Genomic DNA, 21,746 nt, shown 5'->3' with positions numbered 1-21,746 from the left:
CGATTTCCAGCATCCGCAGTTTTTTTATTTTTATATAGATAATTTGAATAGACTGGGCCAAGTACAGGATCAAGAGGGAGCAGTTCTGATGGACTTTTTTTTCTTGTATTCTATTTTGGGTCATTGCTGATCTGACAGCCAGTACTGAATGAGCAGAAATCTCCTCCAAACTTTTTTATTTATTCATGAATATGAACATTACTGGCAAAGCCAATGTTTGTTCTCCATCCTTAATTGCCCTCGAGAAAGTGGTGGTGAGCTGCCTTCTTGAACTGCTACAGCCCATATGCTGTACCTACAGTGGTTCAAGAAAGTGGCTCATCACCACCTTTCCAAGAGCAATCAGGCCTGGGCAATAAATGCTGGCCAGTCTGCAACGCCCACATCCCATGAAAGAATTTTTTTTTAAATGCCTCAATGTTAAAATTCTCAAAATATCTCCATGGCTCAACCCTCCCAGTCTCTGTAACCTTCTCCAGCCCCATAGCCCTTCAAGATCTTCTATTAAGGAAACTTTTGTAGCTTTGGGAACACAATATGCTGGATTTTTAACTTAAAATGTATATTCACATTTATCAACAAAAGAACTACATCATTTTACAGTATTTTATTCTGAAAAATAGCAACATTTACAATAGTGCAGCATCAGTTAATCAGCCCATCCACCGCAGAAGTCCGTATCAGCTACATGACAAAACAAATCTTTGAACAAAAAACAGCCTTAACAGTAAGAATCTATGAAAAGATAATATTGACACATTAAATATATTGCCAATATATTTATCACCTGACAATAATTATCCTGGTTTCTTTGAGTCAAAAAGATTATATCTTTATAGACAAGCTCCATCAGTGATGGCAGACCACAGTATGAAAAGAACCAAGCTCCAGCTCAACATCCAAGCTAGGAAATTCCTCAGAGTTTAGATTCAGAGCAATCCTTTTTGGAGCGCTGTAAATATAAATTTTAGATAGCAATGGATCTGGTGCACTTGAGGGCTCTACAAACTGGATGTTGCTTCAATGTATCAAGTCCATGCACAGCCAACTAAACAGAAGTATACAGCACTTCAGAGAGAAGCACCAAAAGCACAATTTAAAATAATCGAGGAGTGATGCTGGAATTTTGGACAGGGAAGGGCATCATCTAGTTATCTTCCTGTTGAAATCACAAATATAATCATATCCCCTCAATGTGAAGTACTGCTTCTTATGTGATCAGATGCAGATCAGAACACGCAGTAACACCCGGGAATTGAACAGATTTCATAGGGACTTCTGCATTAAGCAGCAGGATCCATCAACATTCAGCAACCAATTGGAGAATCCATGAATTCCTAGCTGCAGCAAGTCAAGTTTCAAAACATTTTTTTGGTTGGGTAAAAAGCATCCTGAGGTAGCTATTAATGTTTATGTAAAACCTCATTGGATCTTCGTTCCCAATCTTTTAGTGTAAATTTTTTTCTTCATAAGTCTGGTACAGTGACCATGTGATCTTCATCTGTTTCTATACCAATCTCCTCCTGCATTGATAAATCAATGGAGATATTATTGAAACAGGCTCCAAAAGTGACTGTTACAGCATTTTGTACATCAACAACACATTCTACTATCTAATCTAACATCTCCTCATAACATTTAAGAAGTATTTGGATGTGCACTTGCGATGCCATGGCATACAAGGCAATGGGCCCAGTGCTGGAAAATAGGATTAGAATAGTTACGTACTTGTTTGACCGGCGCAGACTCAATGGGCTGAAGGGCTTTTTACTGTGCTGTAGACCTCTATGACTATGACAAGTTGGCTAATAAACACTGGAACCCATCACCAAGCTATTGAGAAATCCCCATAGGTAGAGTCCCTGCTTGTCCCGCATGGAAAGAATATACATCCATTTGCCCAAGTTGAGAGAGCACAGGCACTGATTAGAAGATGGTCTCACACCTGGCCTTCAGATAACACTACCACGATGATGTGCCAGGCTTCAACTTTCTTCTTTATTTAATAGATATATTTGCCTTCAGTGCAGTGAAGAATCTTGCAGGAAAGCCTCTGATGTAAATACCAGACTAACTCACCACCAACAGCTTAATCCAGGTCTTCGTTTGAGTAGCTTTACCAGAATTAAATAATGACAGCTACTTTTGGATTAGAAACAGCAGGAGGTCATTCAGATCTTCGAGCCTGTTTCACCATTCAGTTGGACCTAACCTGATTTGTATCTTAGCTCCAAATACCTTGCCTAATAAAAAAAAACTATCTTAGACTTGACAGCTCCCCAGCATCTACTGTCATTTGGGGGAGTGTTTTCCAGATTTCCACTACCTTTTGTGTGAAAATGTGTTTCCTGATTCTCCTCCTAAATGGACTATTTCTAGTTCAGCCTGGTTTATACAACCTATCCACATATTTTAACCATCTAAGCCTTGGTATAATTTTGATTAATCTGTGCTGCACCCCCACCAAGGCTAATACAATGTAATCTTTCCAGTCTGGTAGGTTTGGAATAAAATCATTTCTAGAATATAGAATTTTCTGGATTTTAAAACGACACTAGAATGCCTAACCATAAGTGTGTGAACCAACAATGTAGATGTCAATATATACTTGAAACATAAAACAGTGATAAAACATTACAAAGCAGCAATAAAAATAGCTTTACTTCTCCAAATACTGTATTTTCCATGTTTCCACTCCCAAAGTACTATTCTGAAATGATGATGACGTCGAGGGTCTATTCAAAAAATTTCTGCACACTGGTGTTTATCGTTTATGAATAGTAGATTTCCAGCCTGGAGAGGTTACAGTAGATACCTTTTCTGAGGTGCAGTGCCCAAACTGAATGCAGTGCTCCAGTTGGAGTCTGACCAAGGTACTGTATAACAAAAGTATAACTGTCCCCCCCTTCATGATGCAGCTCCCATAAAAAGGCTAATAGAATGTTAGCCTCTTGCTTGGTTGCTTTTTGTGTCTGTCTACTAGATTTTAATTTTTTTGTACTCCTGTTCACTCCTGTTGGTTCAGATTTGTGTGTGCAAAAATTGAGTTATTTATTAATTTGAGATAAACAGTTTAAACAGATTTTACAGAACATCTTTGCACAATTTCAGTTCAAATTAATAGATAACTCACACCAAGCAATTTCAAATCAAAAGTAAACTTTGAATTGAAACTCTACATTTTATAATAAAACCTTGCATTTATATAGTGCCTTTAATGTAGTAAAATATCCCAAGACACTTTACAGGAGCATTCTTGAATAAAATTAGACACAGACAAATAAGGAGATATTAGGGCAGGTGACCAAAAATTTGGTCAAAGAGATACCTTTTGGAGGGAAAGAGAGAAGAGACAGTTTAAAGAGGGAATTCCAAAGTTTAGGACTTGGGAAGCTAAAGCTTGCCAATGATGTAGCAATGGAAATCGAGGATGCATGACAGGCTAGAACTGCAGAAGTACAGAGATCTCTGAGGTGGTTACAGATATAGGGAAGGGCAAGGATGAAAAGAAGGATGAGAATTTTAAAACCGAGGCATTACTGGACCAGAGCCAGTGTCAATCAGCGAACGCAGGATGATGGGTGAATGGGACTTGGTGAGAGTTAGGACACGGGCAGCAGAGCTATAGATGAGCTCAAGTTTATGAGGGTGGAAGAGGGTAGGCCAGCCAGATGAGCATTAGACTAGTGAAGTGATCTTTCTAAAGACCCTTGCAAACTGAATGAATATAACACCAATGGAAGATGACCCACGCCTACAACGCAAGATCAAAGAGGAAGTCCATAGTTGCCAATGCCCTCTTAGGGCATGGTACCTGAAGAGAGAGAGGTAACAAAGGTATAGACAAGGGTTTTAGCAGATGAACTAAAGCAAGGATTAAGTTTGGTGATATTACAGAGGTGGCAAAAACCAGTCTTGGCAATGGAGAAGATATGGGTTTGGAAGATCTGTGCAGAGCTAAATAGAATGCCAAGATGTGATATTCTGGTTCTGCCTCAGATAGTGACCAGAAGAGTGACAGGAGCTGGTGGTGAGAGAATGGAGTTTCTGGCAGGAGCTTAATTTTCTTTTAATCATTTAAAGGATGTGGGCGTCGCTAGCTAGGCCAGTATTTATTGCCCATGCTTAACTGTCCTTGAGAAGGTGGTGGTGAGCTGCCTTCTTGAACCTCTGCAGTCCATGTGGTATATGTACATCCACACTGCTGTTAGGGAGGTCCAGGATTTTGACCCAGCAACAGTGAAGAAACGGCAACATAGTTCCAAGTCAGGATGATGAGTGGCTTGGAGGTGAACTTCCAGGTGGTGGTGTTCCCATGTGTCTGCTTCCCTTGTCCTTCTAGATGGTAGCGGTCGTGAGTTTGGACGGCGCTGCCTTCAATTAAAACAATTTCTGGGACTAGACATACTGTCTGACATCAGGGGCAATGGAGGGGTCTAGAGAAGTGGTAGTGAGTTTAAGCTGAATGTCGTCAATGCACATGAGGAACTTGATATTGTATTTACAAATGATGTCACCAAGGGAGTAACATGTAGATCAGAAATAAGAGAGAGTTAAGGATGGATCCTTTACATCAGAGGTCACATTGGGAGCAGGAAAAGAAACTTTGCAGAAGATACTCTAGCTATGACAAGATACTAAAAGTGAACCAGGTGAGTGCAGCCCTACCCTGCTGGTTAACATTGGACAGATGTTGGAGGAAGATGGTGTGGTCAACTGTGTCAAAGACTGTCGACTTTGAATACACTTGTAATTTTGGAAAGAGCCACTTCAGCACAATGGCAGATACAGAACTTGATTGGAGGGATTTGAATGTGGAGTTGAGGGAAAAATGGACATGGATCTGAGAGGTAACAACAGTTCAAGGACTTTAAAGAGGAACAGATGGGGGCAGTAGTTTGTGAGGGCAGAGAGGTCAAATGTTTTTTTTGAGGAGATTAGAAACGACAGCAGATTTGAAGCGGAAGGGGAAAGAGCCCGAGTAAACCATTAACACTATCAGCTAAATGACAGCAGAAGGTGAGACTCACGGAGAGAATGAGGGGAGCAGGGGGGAACTTTGAAGGACATTTAGCTTGGTGACCTAAGGGAAGAAAGAGAAGCAGCAGAGGCAGCTAAATGGATGATTAATTACAAAGAAGTCCATGAGTTCCTTGCACTTGTTGGAGGTGAGGGTGAAGGAAGCAGGGGAGAGGGACTTAAGATGGTCTGTTGTGGGTGAAAAAAGCTGGGAGCGATCTTTGCTTTCCAGGGTGATACTAGAATAGTGAGTAGCTTTGGCAGAGGACAGCTGACTCAATAGTGATTTAGGTGGTCCAGCCAGGTCTGGTGACGAGTGACTAAATCTGTTTTCTGTCATATCTGTTCACGTTTGGGTCTCTTGGACTTGGGTTTGAAGATGAGGGCCACACCAGAGGGAGAAAAATAATAAAAGTTTTAATGGCTACAAGGGCATTAAAGTTGGAGGTGAAAGTGTAATTTTGCTGACGATTAGCCGCAGAAATGCAGAATGGAGGGCCAAAGGCTGGACTGGAATTTGAAAATATGGTGTTGCGGGTGCTGCTCATGTCAAAAAAAACTTGTTCACGTAAATGTGTGTTTACTTGGAAAATCTCGTGAAGTAGTCAAAACAAAATGAGCATGGCTCCCTGTGGATCAATAATGGTCTCACTGCCAAACACTGTTTGCAGTGTCCTAAACTCTGCTACACGCAGCCAATCTTAATCCAATTGAAAATGACTAGAGGTTTTTTTTAAACTTACAAAAAACTGCTTTCTGCTCTTGGGGTACCCTTCCAGAACCGCATCAGTCAAATCAGCAGCCTGAACAGAATATGAAAAAAATGTTAATTCACTAGCTACAGTTGAGATTCTACAAATGACACAATGTATAGAAACATCAGATTTCTTCCCAAGACTTGGTTCTGAAACCAAATTGAATATTGCAAAGTTCTCCACTTATACTCATTTAAAATCATGGCCGCCTTTCAGTGCCTATTGGATGTCCACTGTTAAAAGCAGTAAGTACTCAAACCAGTCTAGTAGCAGCAGAGAAAAGACCAACAATAGGACACTCGAGTGACCTGATCCCCATTCCCAATAATCTCCCATCCCAAATCGCACTTCCTATAACCCCCAACCCATACTAATCCCCCTATCTCCTAAATGGTTCTTCACCACTCAACCAACACCCCCATCCTCCACTAGGCAATAGGCTCTCATGACCAGCTCATATTCAGTGTAAGTTACTGACCCACCTTAGCCCTACGAACCCTACATTTTACTAGATTTAAAAACACTCACCATTCTCTTTCTTTTCCGCCATTCTTTCACAAATAGTTTCCGTTCATTATAAACCTAGTCAGATGAAAGTGAAAAAATGAAAGGATAGTGACTGTCGACTGAGCGTCTGATATCACAAAGATTTCTGTTCACTTAAAATCTGCAATTTCTTCACCATCTCCCCTCCAGCCCCCAGGGTACTGACCATCTGTTCAAGCTCTCCAGCCTGGTTTCTAACCACACTGAAAGCAACAGATAATCTTGGTCAAATTTACCAAATTTGACCAAATCTTGGTCAAAACATCTATGAATAACCTACTTTTCCTCCATAGCACACTTCTACTCCAACCTGCCCAAACACAGTCTGTATTTCTTCTAGTGACGAAGAAATCCATTCTACTGTGCTCCAGGAATCCATTGTAGGGACCTGATATTCATCATTTGCTACCACTTACTGATATCATATAAGCTCAGGTCTTCACCACCATCGACTTAAAGCTTATTGTTGTACTATCCAACTACTTGCTTGACATCAAGCCCAGGCTGAATCAAATTTTACTCATCCTTTGGTTCGCATCAGCTCCTGCACGTCTCAGTCATTACTCATTCAGGCTAAACCTGGCGCTGTGCAGCCACTATGTTATCTGTTCTGCAGCTAAGCCATTTATCCATATCTGATCTGTTTTCACCACCTTCCTCACATACCTATTAAATTCAAATCCCGATCAGCACTTTTATTACCTCAAGAATCAATTTCAAGTGCTCTTCCCCAGCCTGAAATGGAGACGGTGGCATAGTGGTAACGTCACTGGAATCCAGAGGCCTAGATTGTGCTCTGGGAATGCAAGTTCAAATCCTTCCAGGGCAGCTGGTGGAATTTGAATTCAATTAATAAAATTTGGAATTTAAATCTAGTGTCAGTAATGATGGCTATGAAACTATCGTCAATTGTCATAAAAAATAATCTTTAACTAATGTCCATTAGGGAAGGAAATCTGCTTCCCCTCCTAGTCTGGCCTACACGTGACTCCAGATCCATCATAATGTGGTTGACTCTTAACTGCCCTCTGAAATGGCCTTGCAAGCCACTCAGTTGAAGGGCAATTAGGGATGGGCAACGAGTGATGCCCTTGCCAGTGATACCCACATCCTATAAAAGAATAAAATACTCCAAATCCTCTACCATACATCATTCAGTTCTATTTTCATCCACTATACAGGTTCCTTCTGTACCAACTTCAAACACTTCAGTGCCCTTGTACAGACCCTGGTTAGGCCTCATCTACAATTATGTATCCAGTTTGGCTCCCTCACACAGATGAGACAGGCCCTGGAGAGGGTACGCCAGAGGATAGCTGATTAATGCCTAATTTAAATAGCCTTTGGTTATGATGGGTTTAAGGAGTTGGGTTTTTTTTATTCTAGAAATGCATAGACTTGAGAGATTTGATTGAGGTATTTAAAATAATGAAAGGATTATACTGTGGCCATGTGGATAGGTATTTAAGTTAGACAGGTTAGGACTAATGAGGAGACATTCGTATAAAGTTACATAAGCTTTAAATGTTGAGAGGCTTTTTCTTTTTACAGCAGTAGTAGTCCAGCTTGGTGTGAATGTTGAACATGCAGTTGGAAGAGGTGTGGTTGACACCACAGTGTACAAAAGATAGGTGAGTCAATGGATGAACTGCCTCTTATGTAATACATTTTACAGCATCAGAACCTGTTACATTAAAAAATGAAAAGTTTCCATGAGGGTGCTTTCAGGACACATTGTGCTTGATCTGCATAAAGCAAGGTCTAATAGTTTCAAATTGTCATTATCAAACATTTTTTAAAAAGTACAAGTTCCGTGCTTTCCTCTGGCCCCCAATCACTTGCGTTGTTTTCACAAGTTTTGCAGTCTGGTGTACGCTAAGGAGATTCTCAGGAAATTTTGAGACATGTTGCCGATGGTAAAATTGGCATAAATTTTGCATAACTTATCAGTTATGCTGTTTGAGGAAATTCTGGGCCAAAACATTAAGCAAGATACACAGATAATTAAATGAACTGGAGCTTAGTAGTTGGGTTTCCGGAATTATCTGCTGCGATCCTGCCAAATAATGGATTCACCTTATCTTTATCCTCTGGGGCAACATGGTTGGTTGCAGATTTGATTTTCTTCAGTCTCTCTTGGTGTGATGCACATTCCTGTTTTAACGCTGCAATTTCCAAAGACATTTCTTCGGTTGTCATTGCATTATTTAGCTCTTTAAGTTCTAATTCAGACACAAATAGAGTTAGTATCTGTCCTGGTTTCACAAGCACAGCACAGGTTAGATGCAGATACCAGACCCATATCCACCACCCCTGCTTCACAAAGCAAGTAACATCCCACCATCCTCATCAGCAATGGGCCCCATAAAAATGTCTGCCCAAATTGGCTGCCACTCAGTCCAAGAGGTGAGAAAAAGCAAGAGCAGCAGGGGATACAAAGACTGTGGAGAGGGAAGGTAAGAGCCCAGTCAGGGTAAGGACATCACAGAACAGTTGCAAAGCACTGGTGGTGGTGGGGGGGGGGATGCGTGTGTGTGTGTGAACAGCCAGCAATCGTGGTTCACATTGTTACCAAAGATATAGGTAGAAAGAGGCATATGATCCTGCAGTCAGAATTTAGGGAGCTGATAGGAAATTCGCAAGCAGGGCCTCAAAAGTAGTCATCTCTGGATTACTCCCAGTGAATACAGAAATAGGAGGCTGGAAAGATGGTACAGGAAGGAGGGCTTTAGATTCCTGGGACAATGCGACATACAGGCTGGACAGGTTGCACCTAAACAAAGTCCCGATGAAGAGTCATGTGGACTTGAAACATTAACTTTGTCTTCCTCTCCACAGATGCTGTCAGACCTGCTGAGTTTTTCCAGCAATTTTTGTTTTTGCACCTAAACAAAGCTGGGTCTGAGTTCCTTGTGGGGTGTTTTGCTATTAGGGAGCATTTAAACAAATTTGGCAGGTGTGGGAGAACCAGGAGATAAAACCAAAGAGGAACACCAAGGTACACAAATTACTGGGAGAGATAGATAGCACTAGAACCAGGAATAATAAGTTAATAGCTGTGTGTCTTAATTGGATTAAAGACAGCTGGTCTGGGTGCTTTGATGTATAGCAGTTTTGAGATGCTAACCAGTAAGGTAAAGGGTACATTTGCATTTTGTCGAATAAACCATTCAAAGGCTGGGGTGAAATGCTGCATCCAGCTAGGAGCCACCAAACAATATTACTAATAAAATTGGTACTATGAAAGGAGTTTTATTGTTAGAAGAGGTGGAGTTCAAAGGACCTGGTGATAGAATTTGTATTCAAAGGGAAGGCTAGGTATATGCAGAAAAGAGTTTTGTGTGAGTCAGAGGCATGCCAGCTGTAAGCCTACAACTGTGTGAAGGAACCAAATTGAAAGGAACCTCATTTTGAATTCATAAGATAAAATGTGCTTTGCCTGGTGTCTGTTTTAGTCTATGGGTTATTGTTGCCTTGAAGGTTTACCTAGGAGTAATTAATTTGTGGATTTGTTTAAAAGTTATTATGGTAGTAATTTGTAGACATGTGTGTGTGTTTAATTCTTTGTTAAATTAATAAACTTTTAATTTATATAAAAAACCTCTGGAGGCTTTGAGATTTCACTTCTGAATTCAGGGTTGCATCTCAAACATACCAATTGAAAATATACATTGACATTTGTTTAAAGCTTCCCTCTGGGATTTTAGATAACTTGGCCTTTACCAACTGTTGTGTCATAACACTAACTGGAGATATTAAATGAATACTTCGTATCTGTTGTTACCAAGGAAGAAGATGCGACCCAGGCCATGGTGAAAGAGGAAGTAATTCAGACAATGGAAGGCTTTACCATTGATAAGAAAGATGTATTGGATAGGCTATCTGTACTTAAAACTGATAAGGCACCAGGACTGGATGAGATGCATCCAAGGACACTGAGGGAAGTAAAAGTGGAAATTGCAGAGGCATTGACCATAATTTTTCAATCTTCCTTAGACTCAGAGGTGGTCCCAGAGGGCTACAGAATTGTAAATGTTACACCTTTATTCACAAAAAAGGTTAAAGACCATCAACTACAAGCCAGTCAGTTTAACTTCGGTGGTGGGGAAACATTTAGAAAACATACAAACAAGGAGGAGTAGGCCATTTGGCCCCTCAAGCCTGCTCCGCCATTTAATAAGATCATGGATGATCTGATCGTAACCTCAAATCTGCATCCCGCCTACCCTCAATAACCTATCGCCCCTTGTTTATCAAGAATCAATCCACTTCTGCCTCAAAAATATTCAAAGACTCTGCTTCCGCTGCCTTTTCAGGAAGAGTATTCCAAAGACTCAGAACCCTCAGCAAAAAGTTCTCCTCATTTCTGCGTTAAATGAGCAACACCATATTTTTACGTAGTGACCGCTAGTTATAGATTCTCCCACAAGAGGAAACATCCTCTTCACATCCACCCTGTCAAGACCCCTCAGAACCTTATATGTTTCAGTCAAGTTGCCTCTTACTCTTCTAAACTCCAGCATATACAAGCCTAGCCTGTCCAACCTTTCCTCATAAGGCAGCCCACAGGTTTCAGGTATTAGTCTGGTAAATCTTCTCTGAACTGCTTCCAACGCATTTACATCTTTCCTTAAATAAGGAGACCAGTACTGTACTCAGTACTCCAGATGTGGTCTCACTAGTGCTCTGTATAACTGAAGCATGACTTCCCTACTTTTGTATTCAATTCCCCTTGCAATAAATTATAACATTGTTAGCTTTCCTAATTACTTGCTGTACCTCCATACTAGCCTTTTGCAATTCATGCACTAAGACACCCAGATCCCTCTGCATCTCAGAGCTCTGTAATCGCTCACCATTTAGACAATTTGCTTCTCTTTTATTCTTCCTGCCAAAATGAACAATTTCACATTTTCCCACATTATACTCCATTTGCCAGATCTTTGCCCACTAACTTATCTACATATTTTTGTAGTCTCCTTATGTTCTCTTCACAGCTTACTTTCTTACCTACCTTTGTGTCATCAGCAAATTTGGCAACCATCCCATCTATCCCTTCATCCAAGTCATTTATTGAAATTGTAAACAGTTGAAGTCCCAGCACTGATCCCTGTGACACACCACTCGTCACATCTTGCCAGCCTGAAGAACACCCATTTATGCCTACTCTCTGCTTCCTGTTAGCCATCCAATTTTTTTTATCCATGCCAATGCATTATCCCCATGCCCTATATTTTTCACAATAACCTTTGATGTGACATTTTAGTCAAACAATAATTCGGGGCAAAATTAATAGTCACATGGGAAAATGCGGCTTAATTAAGGAAAGCCAGCAGGTATTTCTTAAGGGAAAATAGTGTTTAACTAACTTGCTAACAGAGACAGTTGATGAGGGCAATGCTGTTGATATGATGTACATGGACTTACCAAAGGGATCTGACATAGTATCACACAACAGAGATGTAGAATCAGTTTGGGTAGTGGTGAGAAATTATAAAGGTAAGAAGTCACTTGTGGGAATGATTTATAGGCCCCCTAACAGTAACCACACTGTCAGAAGGGGTATACAGGAAGAAATAACAGCGGCTTGGGAGAAAGGTACAGCAATAATCATGGGTGATTTCAAACTGCATATAGGTTGGACAAATAGATTAATAATGACAGTCTGGATTTAAGTTTATGGAGTGTTTTCGGGACAGTTTCTTAGAGCAACACGTTTTAGCACCAACCAGAATAGGCTTCTAGTGTTTTAAACTTAAATAAGGCCAATTACGAGTACATGAAGACAGAGCTAGCTAAAATGAACTGGGAAATTAGATTAAGACATAGGTCAGTAGAGATGCATTGGCAGAAATTTAAGGAGCTATTTCAGAATACTCAGAAGAAACATTCCAGTGAGAAAGAAAGACTCACAGGGAAGGATGCACCACCTGTGGCTAACCAAGGAAGTTAAAGGTAGTATCAAATTGAAAGAAAATACGTATAATTCCGCAAAGATGGATGGCAGGTCAGAAAATTAGAAAGTATACAAAGAACAGCAAGAATGACTAAAAGATTAATAAGGCGGGGCAAATTAGAGTATGAGAGAAAGCTAGCTAAAAATATGAAAGTAGATAGTATAGGTTTCTACAGGTATGTAAAGAGGGAAAATAGTAAAATGAGCATTAGTCCTCTAGAGAGAGAATCTGGGGAATTAATAATGGAAAATAAGGAAATGGCAGATGAATTGAACAGATATTTCGTGTCTGTCTTCACTGTAGAACAAATAACATCCCAGAAATAATTGAGAATCAGGTGAAAGAGGGAGGAACTTAAAACAATTACAATCACCAACGAAAGGGTACTGAGAAAATTATTAGAACTAAAAACTGACATGTCTCCAGGTTCTGATGGACTTCATCCTAGGGCCTTAAAAGAAGTGGCTGCTGAGACGGTAGATGCATTGGTTTTAATTTTACAAAATTCTCTAGATTCTGGAAAAGTCCCATCAGATTGGAAAATAGCAAATGCGACTCCTCTCGTCAAGAAAGGAGAGAGACAGAAAGCAGGAAACTACGGGCCAGTTAGCTTGACATTTGTCACAGGGAAATTGCAGCAATCTATTATTAAGGAGGTTATAGCGGGCAAATTAGAAAATCTCAATGCAATCAGGCAAAGACAACATGGTTTTGTGAAAGGGAAACCATGTTTGACTAATTTATCGGAATTCTTCAAGGAAGTAACAAGCAATGTGGATAAAGGGGAACCTGTGGGTGTACTGTACTTAGATTTCCAGAAGGCATTTGGCAAGCTGCCAAAAAAAAATCAACGTTTTCTACACAAAATAACAGCTCGTGGTGTAGGGATAACATATTAACATGGATAGAGGATTGGTTAGCTAACAGGAAAGAGGGTAGGCATAAATGGGTCACTTTTGAGTTGGCAAGATGTGACAAGTGGAGTGCCACAGGGATCAATGCTGGGGCCTCAACTATTTACAACTTATATCAGTGACTTGGATGGAGGCACTGAGTGTATGGTTGCTAAGTTTGCTGATGACACAAAGATGGTAGAAATGTAGTTATGAAGAGGACATCAGGAGTCTGCAAAGGGACATAGATAGGTTAAGTGAGTGGGCAAAAATTTGGTAAATGGAGTATAATGTGGGAAAATGTGAACTTGTCCATGTTGGCAGGTAGAATAAAAAAACAGCATATTATTTAAACGGAGAGAGATTGCAGAACTCTGGGAGTCCTGGTAGACAAATCAGGAAAAGTTAGTATGCAGGTACAGTAAGGATCAGGAAGGCAAATGGAATGTTGACATTTATTGCAAGGGGAGTGGAATGTAAAAGTAGGAATGTTTTGCTCCAGTTGTACAGAGCATTGGTGAAACCACATCTAGGGTACTATGTACCGTTTTGGTCTCCTTATTTAAGAAAGGATATAAATTCATTGGAAGCAGTTCAGGGAAGGTTCACTCGACTGATACCTGGAATGAGGTGGGGGGGTTTATCTTACAGGGTTAGGTTGGACAGGCTGGGCCTACATCCATTAGAGTTTAGAAGAATGAGATGTTATCTTATTGAAACATATAGGGTCCAGAGGAGACTTGACAGGGTGGTTGTTGACAGGATGCTTGCCCTTGTGGGAGAGACTAGAACCATGGAACACAGTCTAAAAATAAGGAGACACCCATTTAAGGTCGAGATGAGGAGAAATTTTTTCTCTGAGGGTCGTGAGTCTTTGGAACTCCCTCCCCCAGAGAGCAATGGAAGCAGGGTCAACAAATATTTTTAGGGCAGAGGTAGATAAGATTCTTGACTAACAAGGGAGTCAAAGGTTATCAGGGATAGGTGGAATATGGAGTTGAGATAACAATCAGATCACCACGACCTTATAGAATGGTGGAGCAGGCTCGAGGAGTCGAATGACCTACTCTTGCTCCTAATCGTGTGTTCGTATGTTTATACGTACAACAGGCTTGTGAGAAAAGTTATAGCTCATGGAATAAAGGGACAGTAGCAAATTGAAAACGAAATTGGCTGAGTGACAGGAAACAGAAAGTAGTGGTTAATGGGTGTTGTTCGGGCTGAAGGAAGATTTGTAGTGGAGTTCCCCAGGGGTCAGTGTTGAGATCCTTGCTTTTCCTGATATATATTAATGACCTGGACCTTGATGTACAATTTCAAACTTTGCGAATGATATGAAACTTGGAGGGATTGTAAACTGTGAGGAGGATAGGGTTGAGCTTCAAGGAGACACAGATAAGTTGGTGGAATGGGCAGACAGGTGGCAGATGAAGTTCAATGTGGAGAAATGTGAGGTGATTCATTTGGTAGGAAGAACATGGAGAAACAATATAAAGGGTACAATTCTAAAGAGGGTGCAGGAGCAGAGAGCCTGGGTGTATATGTGCATAAGTCATTGAAGATGGCAGGAAAGGTGGAGAGCCCTGTTAATAAAGCATACAGTATCCTATGCTTTATTAATAGGGGCATTGAGTATAAGAGCAAGGAGATTATGTTGAACTTGTATAAGACACTAGTTCTGCCTCAGCTGGAGTACTATGTCCAATTGTGGGGCCCATAGTTTAGGAAGGATGTAAAGGCATTGGAGAGTGTGTAGAAAAGATTCACAAGAATGGTTCCAGATTTAAGGAACTTCAGTTATGAAAATAGACTAGAGAAGTTAGGACTGTTTTCCTTGGAGGAGAGAAGGCTGAGAGGAGATCTGATAGAAGAATTCAAAATCATGAGAGGTCTGGACAGATTAGGTAGGGAGAAGCTGTCCCCACTTGTGAAAGGATCGAGAATGAGAGGGCACAGGCTTAAAGTAATTGGCAAATGAAGTAAAAGCGATATGAGGAAGAACTTTTTCTCACAATGGCTCGTTAGGGTCTGGAATGCAATGTCTCAGAGTGTGGTAGAGGCAGGGTTCAATTGAGACTTTCAAAAGAGAAATAGATCGTTATTTGAAAAAGAACAATGCGTGGGGTTACAGGTAGAAGGCGGGAGAATGAACTAGCTGAATTGCTCATTTGGAGAACTGCCACAGGTACGATGGGCCGAATGGCTTCCTTCTGCGTTGTAACAATTCTGTACTTCTGTGATCACTTTTGCTTCTTTTTAAAATCTGTGCCCGCTCGCTCTTCTACCTACTCTGTCTGGACCCCCGATGATTTTGAACACCTCTAAAATCTCTTCTCCATCTTCTTTCCTGTAAGGAAAACAGCCTCAGCTTCTCCAATCGATCCATATAACTTAAATCCCTCACATCTGGAACTATTCTCATGAATCTTTTCTGCACCCTCTAAAGGCCTAAGTGCAGTGCCCAGAATTGGACACAATTGTAGACATGTTCCCACAAAGGAAAAGGGTGATATTGCCAAAATCTAGAGCCCCCTAGTTATCCAGAAGCATACAGGCCAAGATAAAGCAGAAAAAGAAAGCTTACAACAGTCATGTTAAGTCACAAAAGACTTAATACTGTAGAAAGACTAGAGGAGTACAGAAAGTACAGGGGTGAAATAGAAATGGAAATTAGGAAAGCAAAGAGAGGAAATGAAAAAATATTGCCAGGTAAAATCAAAGACTACCCTAAGATGTTTTACCACTACATTAAGAACAAGAAAATAACTAAGGAAAAGGTAGGGCTGACCACATATGTACGTGGAAACTTGTGCGCACTGATGCTGAAGAGGTGGGCAGGGTTCTCAATAAGTACTTTGTCTCTGTCTTCACTAAGGAGAGGGATGATGCAGATGTTCTAGTTAAACAGGAGGAGTGTGAAATATTAGATACAATAAGCATAGTGAGAGGGAAAGTACTAGAGGGACTGGCATCCTAGAAGGTGGATAAAGCACCAGGGCCAGACGGATTGTATCCCAGGCTGTTGAAGGAAGCCAGGGAGGAAATAGTGGATGCTCTGAGGATCATTTTTGCAATCCTCACTAGACATAGGCGATGTCCCAGAGGATTGGAGGTCTGTGAATGTTGCTTTATTTAAAAAAGGTGTGAGGGATAGGCCAGAAAATTATAGGCCGGTCAGTCCGACTTCAGTGGTGGGCAAATTATTGGAAACAATTCTGAGAGAAAAGATAAACTGTCACTTAGAAAGGCATGGATTGATCAGCGATAGACAGCATGGCTTTGTTAGGGGAACATTGTGTCTTAATAATGTAATAGAGTTTTTTGAGGAAGTAACAAGGAGAATTGACGAGGGTAGTGCAGTGGATGTTGTCGACATGGATTTCAATAAGGCATTTGACAAGTTCCCAGATGGCAGACTGGTCAGGAAAGTGAGATCGCATAGGATACAGGGAAAGGTGACAGGTTGGATCCAAAATTGGCTCAGTGACATAAACAAAGGGTAATGGTAGATGGATGTTTTTGCAAATGGAAAACGGTTTCCAGTGGTGTTCCACAGGGCTCAGTGTTGGGACCCTTGCTTGTTTGTTGCATATATTAATGATTTATACTTAAAACTAGGAGGCATGTGATGAAAGAATACTAATTTTCATAATATTTTTCTGGTTTATTGTGAATTGGGTTTATGGGGGTAAGTATAGTTGGGTGTGTGTTACTTAATTACATTTTGTAGTCAAGTGGACTGCAAGTTTGAAATCATCAAAAGAAGCTAGGTGCTTGACATGCTAATGAGTAAACATGGATGCTGGCTTAGCATGTAATGTGTGAAGGGAATTAGCATTTTTAGATAAACGATGGGAGATTTGGATTTCAGTGGTATCTTAGTCTATTTACAACTCAGCAGATAAGCAAGGCTAAAGAATATGTTTATTTTTCCCCAAAGGTTACCGACAATATATATTGGCAATATGAAAGTTTTATATCATGAGGAAGATACAGTTTCAAAGACATATGGAACAATACAATTCACATATTAAAAAAAGAGAAACATATCTAAAGGAGAATGAAAGGCTATGTGTCAGAAGTCCATGTAAGATCTAAGAGGAGTATGTGAAATAGCCTTAATGAAGCCTTCAGCATTCATGCATAAATCTGCTATCTAACAAAACTGAACTTGGGGGATAAGCCATTTGGAATTCCAGTGTCCAGGGTATTGTCTTAACTTGCTGAGTTTGTTTTAAATCTAACATCTATTTTGGACCGTTGCCTTAAAGGGAGTGTAACTGGGAGTCAGGTTAATTAGGAGTTTTAGGAGTTATTAGAGTATTAAGTAATTTGTGGTCTTATGTAAGTGCTTTAATTCTTTTATATTTTGTTAAAGATATATTAATTTTGTTTTTAAAAATCCCTACAGGTCTTCGTGGAGTTACTACTTCTGAATTCAGTGCACACATCACGTAATAAATACAAATTGCAAAACCATTGTGATAGCATGACCAATTTTCCCTCATGGATTTGGTCCACATGGCACATATCATCTGCCATGTCATAACAAATTGGGGGCACTTAGGGGGAAATTTTGAAATTCCTCGATTGGTTTGGAGTTGGTAAGTCTTAAGGCTACGAGTACGAGAAGCACATTGAATTCAGGAGTTGGGGTGAGGGATTTTAAAGTGGTGAGACTGCAAAAATGGCTGTATCCATGGCTAAAACTTTTTTGGAAGTAGAAGATGTAACTCTGATTGGGTTGCTAAAAGTATCTAAGTTTAAGTTAACAGAATTGGCAGATAAGTTGCAGTTGGGGTTACCTGTAACGGCAAAAAAAGCAGACATATTTGAAGTGTTAGTACAGCATTTAAAGTTGGAAGTGATACCTGACACTACCGTATCACAGCTGGAGGTAGTGAGACTTCAGTTACAAATGAGGAAGCTTGAATTTGAATAAACAATGAGAAAACTTGAACTAGAGGCAACAAAAAAAAGGGCAGAGAAAGAGAGTATTTCAAAGAGAAATGGAAATGCGAGAACTCAACCTCCAGAGGGGAAAGTTAGCAATGGAGGAGAGAGAGAAGGAAAGAGAAAGAGAATTATGGCTATAAAAGCTAAACTTTAAAAAAGAAACCTCAGATACTGAGGAAGGTTCTGATGTTGAAAAAACTGTCAAAAAAACCATCACTAAAACCCAGTGGGGAGAGGTTTAAACTTGTGCAAGTTCTTCCGAAGTTTGAAGAAATGGGTGTAGATAGCTAAGCGAATGAAATAGCCAGAAGAAAACCGGACATTGCTTTTACAGGCTAGGTGAGTGGGTTGCTCATGAGGTTTCTGCTTCACTGTCAGAAGTAGTCGGTGGATTATGATGCGGTAAAAAAGGCTATTTTGAGTGCATATGAGTTGGTTCCGGAAGCGCACAGGCAGAAATTTAGGAATATAAGGAAACAGCCAGGGCAAACATATTGAGTGTGAGAAACTAAAAAAAAAAGTAATTTTGACCAGTGGATACTGGCATTAAAGGTCGAGGCAACATATACAGTTCTTAGAGAAATAATTATTTTGGAATAATTTAAAGATTCAATGTAGACTCATGTAGAGGAACAGAGGGTTAAAGCGGTAAGACTAGCAGCAGAGATAGCTGCTGATTATGAGTCAGTTCATAGATCTAAACCTTTTTCTCGTCACCCTTTTAAATCAGAGGAGGATAGAAAGGGGGCAGGTGAAAGGAAGGTAGGCAGTCAGCAAAGAGGAGGAGTAATTGGAAATTCCCAGGAAGTTTTTTTTCTCAGACTAAAAGGAAGGTGCTGAGGGTAGAAGTGACACTCAAAAATTGAGGTGTTTTCATTGTAATAAAGTTGGGCGCACAAAGTCAATGTGTTGGAAGTTACAGGGAAAACCTGTTACAATAACTGGAATGCAGAAAATTTCTGGAAGTAAAAATACTGTGGTTTCTGATGTCCGGGCACAGGAAAAAAGTGATTTGTGTACAGGGAAAGCAGGAATCATCAGTGATAGGTAAAGAAGTGGGAATGTGTTCACAATTTATCGAAGGGAGTTCTGAAGAGGAGGTTGCACAAATGTTTAAAGATTTTGTATGTGAAGGGAAACTCTTTCCATGTATACAGGGTGGAGCAGGTAAAGATATTAAAATTTTAGGAGGCACAGGGGTTGATCAATCCTTAATGTTATGGCATAGTGATATTTGTTGTTCAAAGGGAGTATTGCAGGAACAGGTGATAATAAGTGGGGTTCACGGAGAAGCTAAACCTATTCCACTGTGGAAGGTAAATTTAAAGACTAAGTGGAAAACAGGTAAGGGGAATGTTAGAGTAGTGAAAAAAATGCTCATTGTAGGTGTTCAATTTATTTTAGGTATTGATATAGCTGGGTCACAGATGTGACTGATGCCTACGGTTGTGAAGCAGCCTGTAGAGGTGCATTCAAGAGGAGTGTTGCAGAAAGAGCATCCTGGATTGTTTCCAGAATGTATAGTATGAGATCACAAGCTCACAGATTGAAACAGGGAGCAGAAGAAGTTAAAATGCATGGAAACGGTGTTGAAGTTCAATTAGCTGATACTATCTTTGATAAGATTGTTCAGGAAGAGAAAATGGAAGAGAATGAGGCTAACGTGTTTAGCTCAAGGCAGTTGGTAGGGCTACAACAAAAGGAACCACAAATAAAGCATTTATATGAGATAGCCTATTCAGAAACAGAGGCAGAATGTATTCCAGAATGTTATTACCTTAAGGGTAATGTATTAATGAGGAAGTGGTGACCGTATCAAGATTCATCAGGTGAAAAATAGATGGAAGTACATCATATAGTTATACTATCTGTCTGTAGAAATGACATTCTTGGAGTAGCTCAGGAAATTCCAATAGGGGGCATTTAGGAATTAGAAAGACACAGGCAAAAATACAAAAACATTTTTATTGGCCTGGATTGCATAGAGATAGAGTCAAATTCTGTAGAACATGCCACATATGTCAGGTGATAGGGAAACCATAAGCAATGATTAAGCTGGCACCTTTAATTCCAATTCAAGCTTTTAAGTAACCTTTTACTAGGGTCATGATTGATTGTGTAGGACCCCTCCCTAAGACCAAAAGTGAAAATCAGCAATTGCTGACAATCACAGAACTGTTACGGTATAAGAGGAGACCATTCCGCCCACTGTGTCTGCACCAGCTCGCTTGAGCATTTTAATTTAGTGCCAATCTCCTGCCTTTTCCCCGTAACAATGCACATTGTTTCTCTGTAAATAATTATCCAGTGCCTTCTTCAATGTTTCAATTGAATCTGCCTCCACCACACTTCCAAACAGTGCATTCCAAGCCCTAACTACTCGCTGTGTGAAAAAGTTTTTTCCCACCTCGCATTTGCTTCTTTTGCAAAACACTTCAAAACTGTGCCCTCTCAATCCGATAACGAGCGGGAACGGTTTCTCCCTATTTACTCTGTCCAGACACCATGAAAACTTCTATCAAGTCCTCTCTTAGCCTTCTCCTCTCCAAGGAAAACAGTCCCAACTTCTCCAATCTTTCCTCATGACTGAAGTATCTCATCCCTGGAACCATTCTCGTAAACCTCTTCTGCACTCTCTCCAATTCATTCACATCCTTCCTAAAGTGTGGTGCCCAGAACTGCACACAATACTCCAGTAGAGGTTTAACCAGTACCTTATATAAGTTCATCAATAACCACCCTGCTCTTGTAATCTATGCCCCTATTAATGAAACCTAGAATACTGTATGCTTTAGAAACAGCTCTCTCTACCTGTCCTGCCACCATTAATCACTTATGTACTATACACCCAGGTCGCTCTGCTCCTGCAGACCCTTTAGAATAGTACGCTTTATTTTACATTGTCTGTTCATGTTCTGTGTACCAAAGTGTATCATCTCATACTTCTCCACACTAAGCTTCATCTGCCACCTGTCTGCCCACTCCACCAGTGTCAATATCCTTCTGAAGTTCTACGTTGTCCTCACAGTTTACAATTCTCCCAAGTTTTGTATCTTCTGCAAAATTTGAAATTCTCCCCTGCACACCAAGATCTAGATCATTTATATACATCAGGAAAAGCAAGGGTCCCAACACCAACCCCTGGGGAACTCCACTACAAACCTTCTTCCAGCCCGAAAAATACCCATTAACCATTACTCTATCCTATTTCCTATCCCTCAGCCAATTTTAAGGTCATAAGATGTAGAAGTAGGCCATTCAGCCCATAGAGTCTGCTCCACAATTCAATAAAATTATGGCTGATCTGATAATCCTCAACTCCACTTTCTTGCTTTTTCCCCATAGTCTATGATTCCCTTACTGATTAAAAATCTGTCTATCTCAGGCTTGAATATACTTAACAACAAAGCCTCTACAGCCCTCAGTGATAAAGAATTCCATGGATTCACTCCAGATGAAGAAATTCCTCCTCATCTCTGTCTCAAATGGGCAACCCCTTACTCTGAGTTTATGCCCTCTGGTCCTAGGCTTTCCCACAAGGGGAAACAGTATCTTCCCTGTCAAGCCCCCTAAGAAGCTTATATCTTTCAAAAAAGGTCGCCTCTCATTCTTCTAAACTC

At 40.3% G+C, this 21,746-nt stretch overlaps 2 protein-coding genes across 7 annotated transcripts in view; both read right to left on the bottom strand.

Annotated features, from left to right (window-relative positions):
• Window positions 1-21,746, bottom strand: part of cntnap1 (contactin associated protein 1) — a 1,152,571-nt gene that overhangs the window by 420,069 nt on the left and 710,756 nt on the right. The window lies entirely within an intron of this gene.
• LOC121268995 (PSMC3 interacting protein) overlaps window positions 589-21,746 on the bottom strand; it is a 55,413-nt gene continuing 34,255 nt past the window's right edge. For both annotated transcript variants that reach the window (XM_041173327.1, XM_041173328.1), the window contains 4 exons: window positions 8,397-8,542; window positions 6,303-6,356; window positions 5,763-5,822; window positions 589-1,523 (listed from right to left, as the gene is read on the bottom strand). In XM_041173327.1, the coding sequence (XP_041029261.1) occupies window positions 1,467-1,523; window positions 5,763-5,822; window positions 6,303-6,356; window positions 8,397-8,542 (317 nt within the window). In that variant the 3' untranslated portion in view covers window positions 589-1,466. The remainder of the gene's footprint in view (window positions 1,524-5,762; window positions 5,823-6,302; window positions 6,357-8,396; window positions 8,543-21,746) is intronic.

The sequence above is a fragment of the Carcharodon carcharias genome, chromosome 23 (assembly GCF_017639515.1).
Source record: "Carcharodon carcharias isolate sCarCar2 chromosome 23, sCarCar2.pri, whole genome shotgun sequence".
In the NCBI taxonomy this organism is placed as follows: domain Eukaryota; kingdom Metazoa; phylum Chordata; class Chondrichthyes; order Lamniformes; family Lamnidae; genus Carcharodon; species Carcharodon carcharias.
Note: the sequence above shows the minus strand (reverse complement) of the source record. Positions and strands in the feature narration are given on the sequence as shown.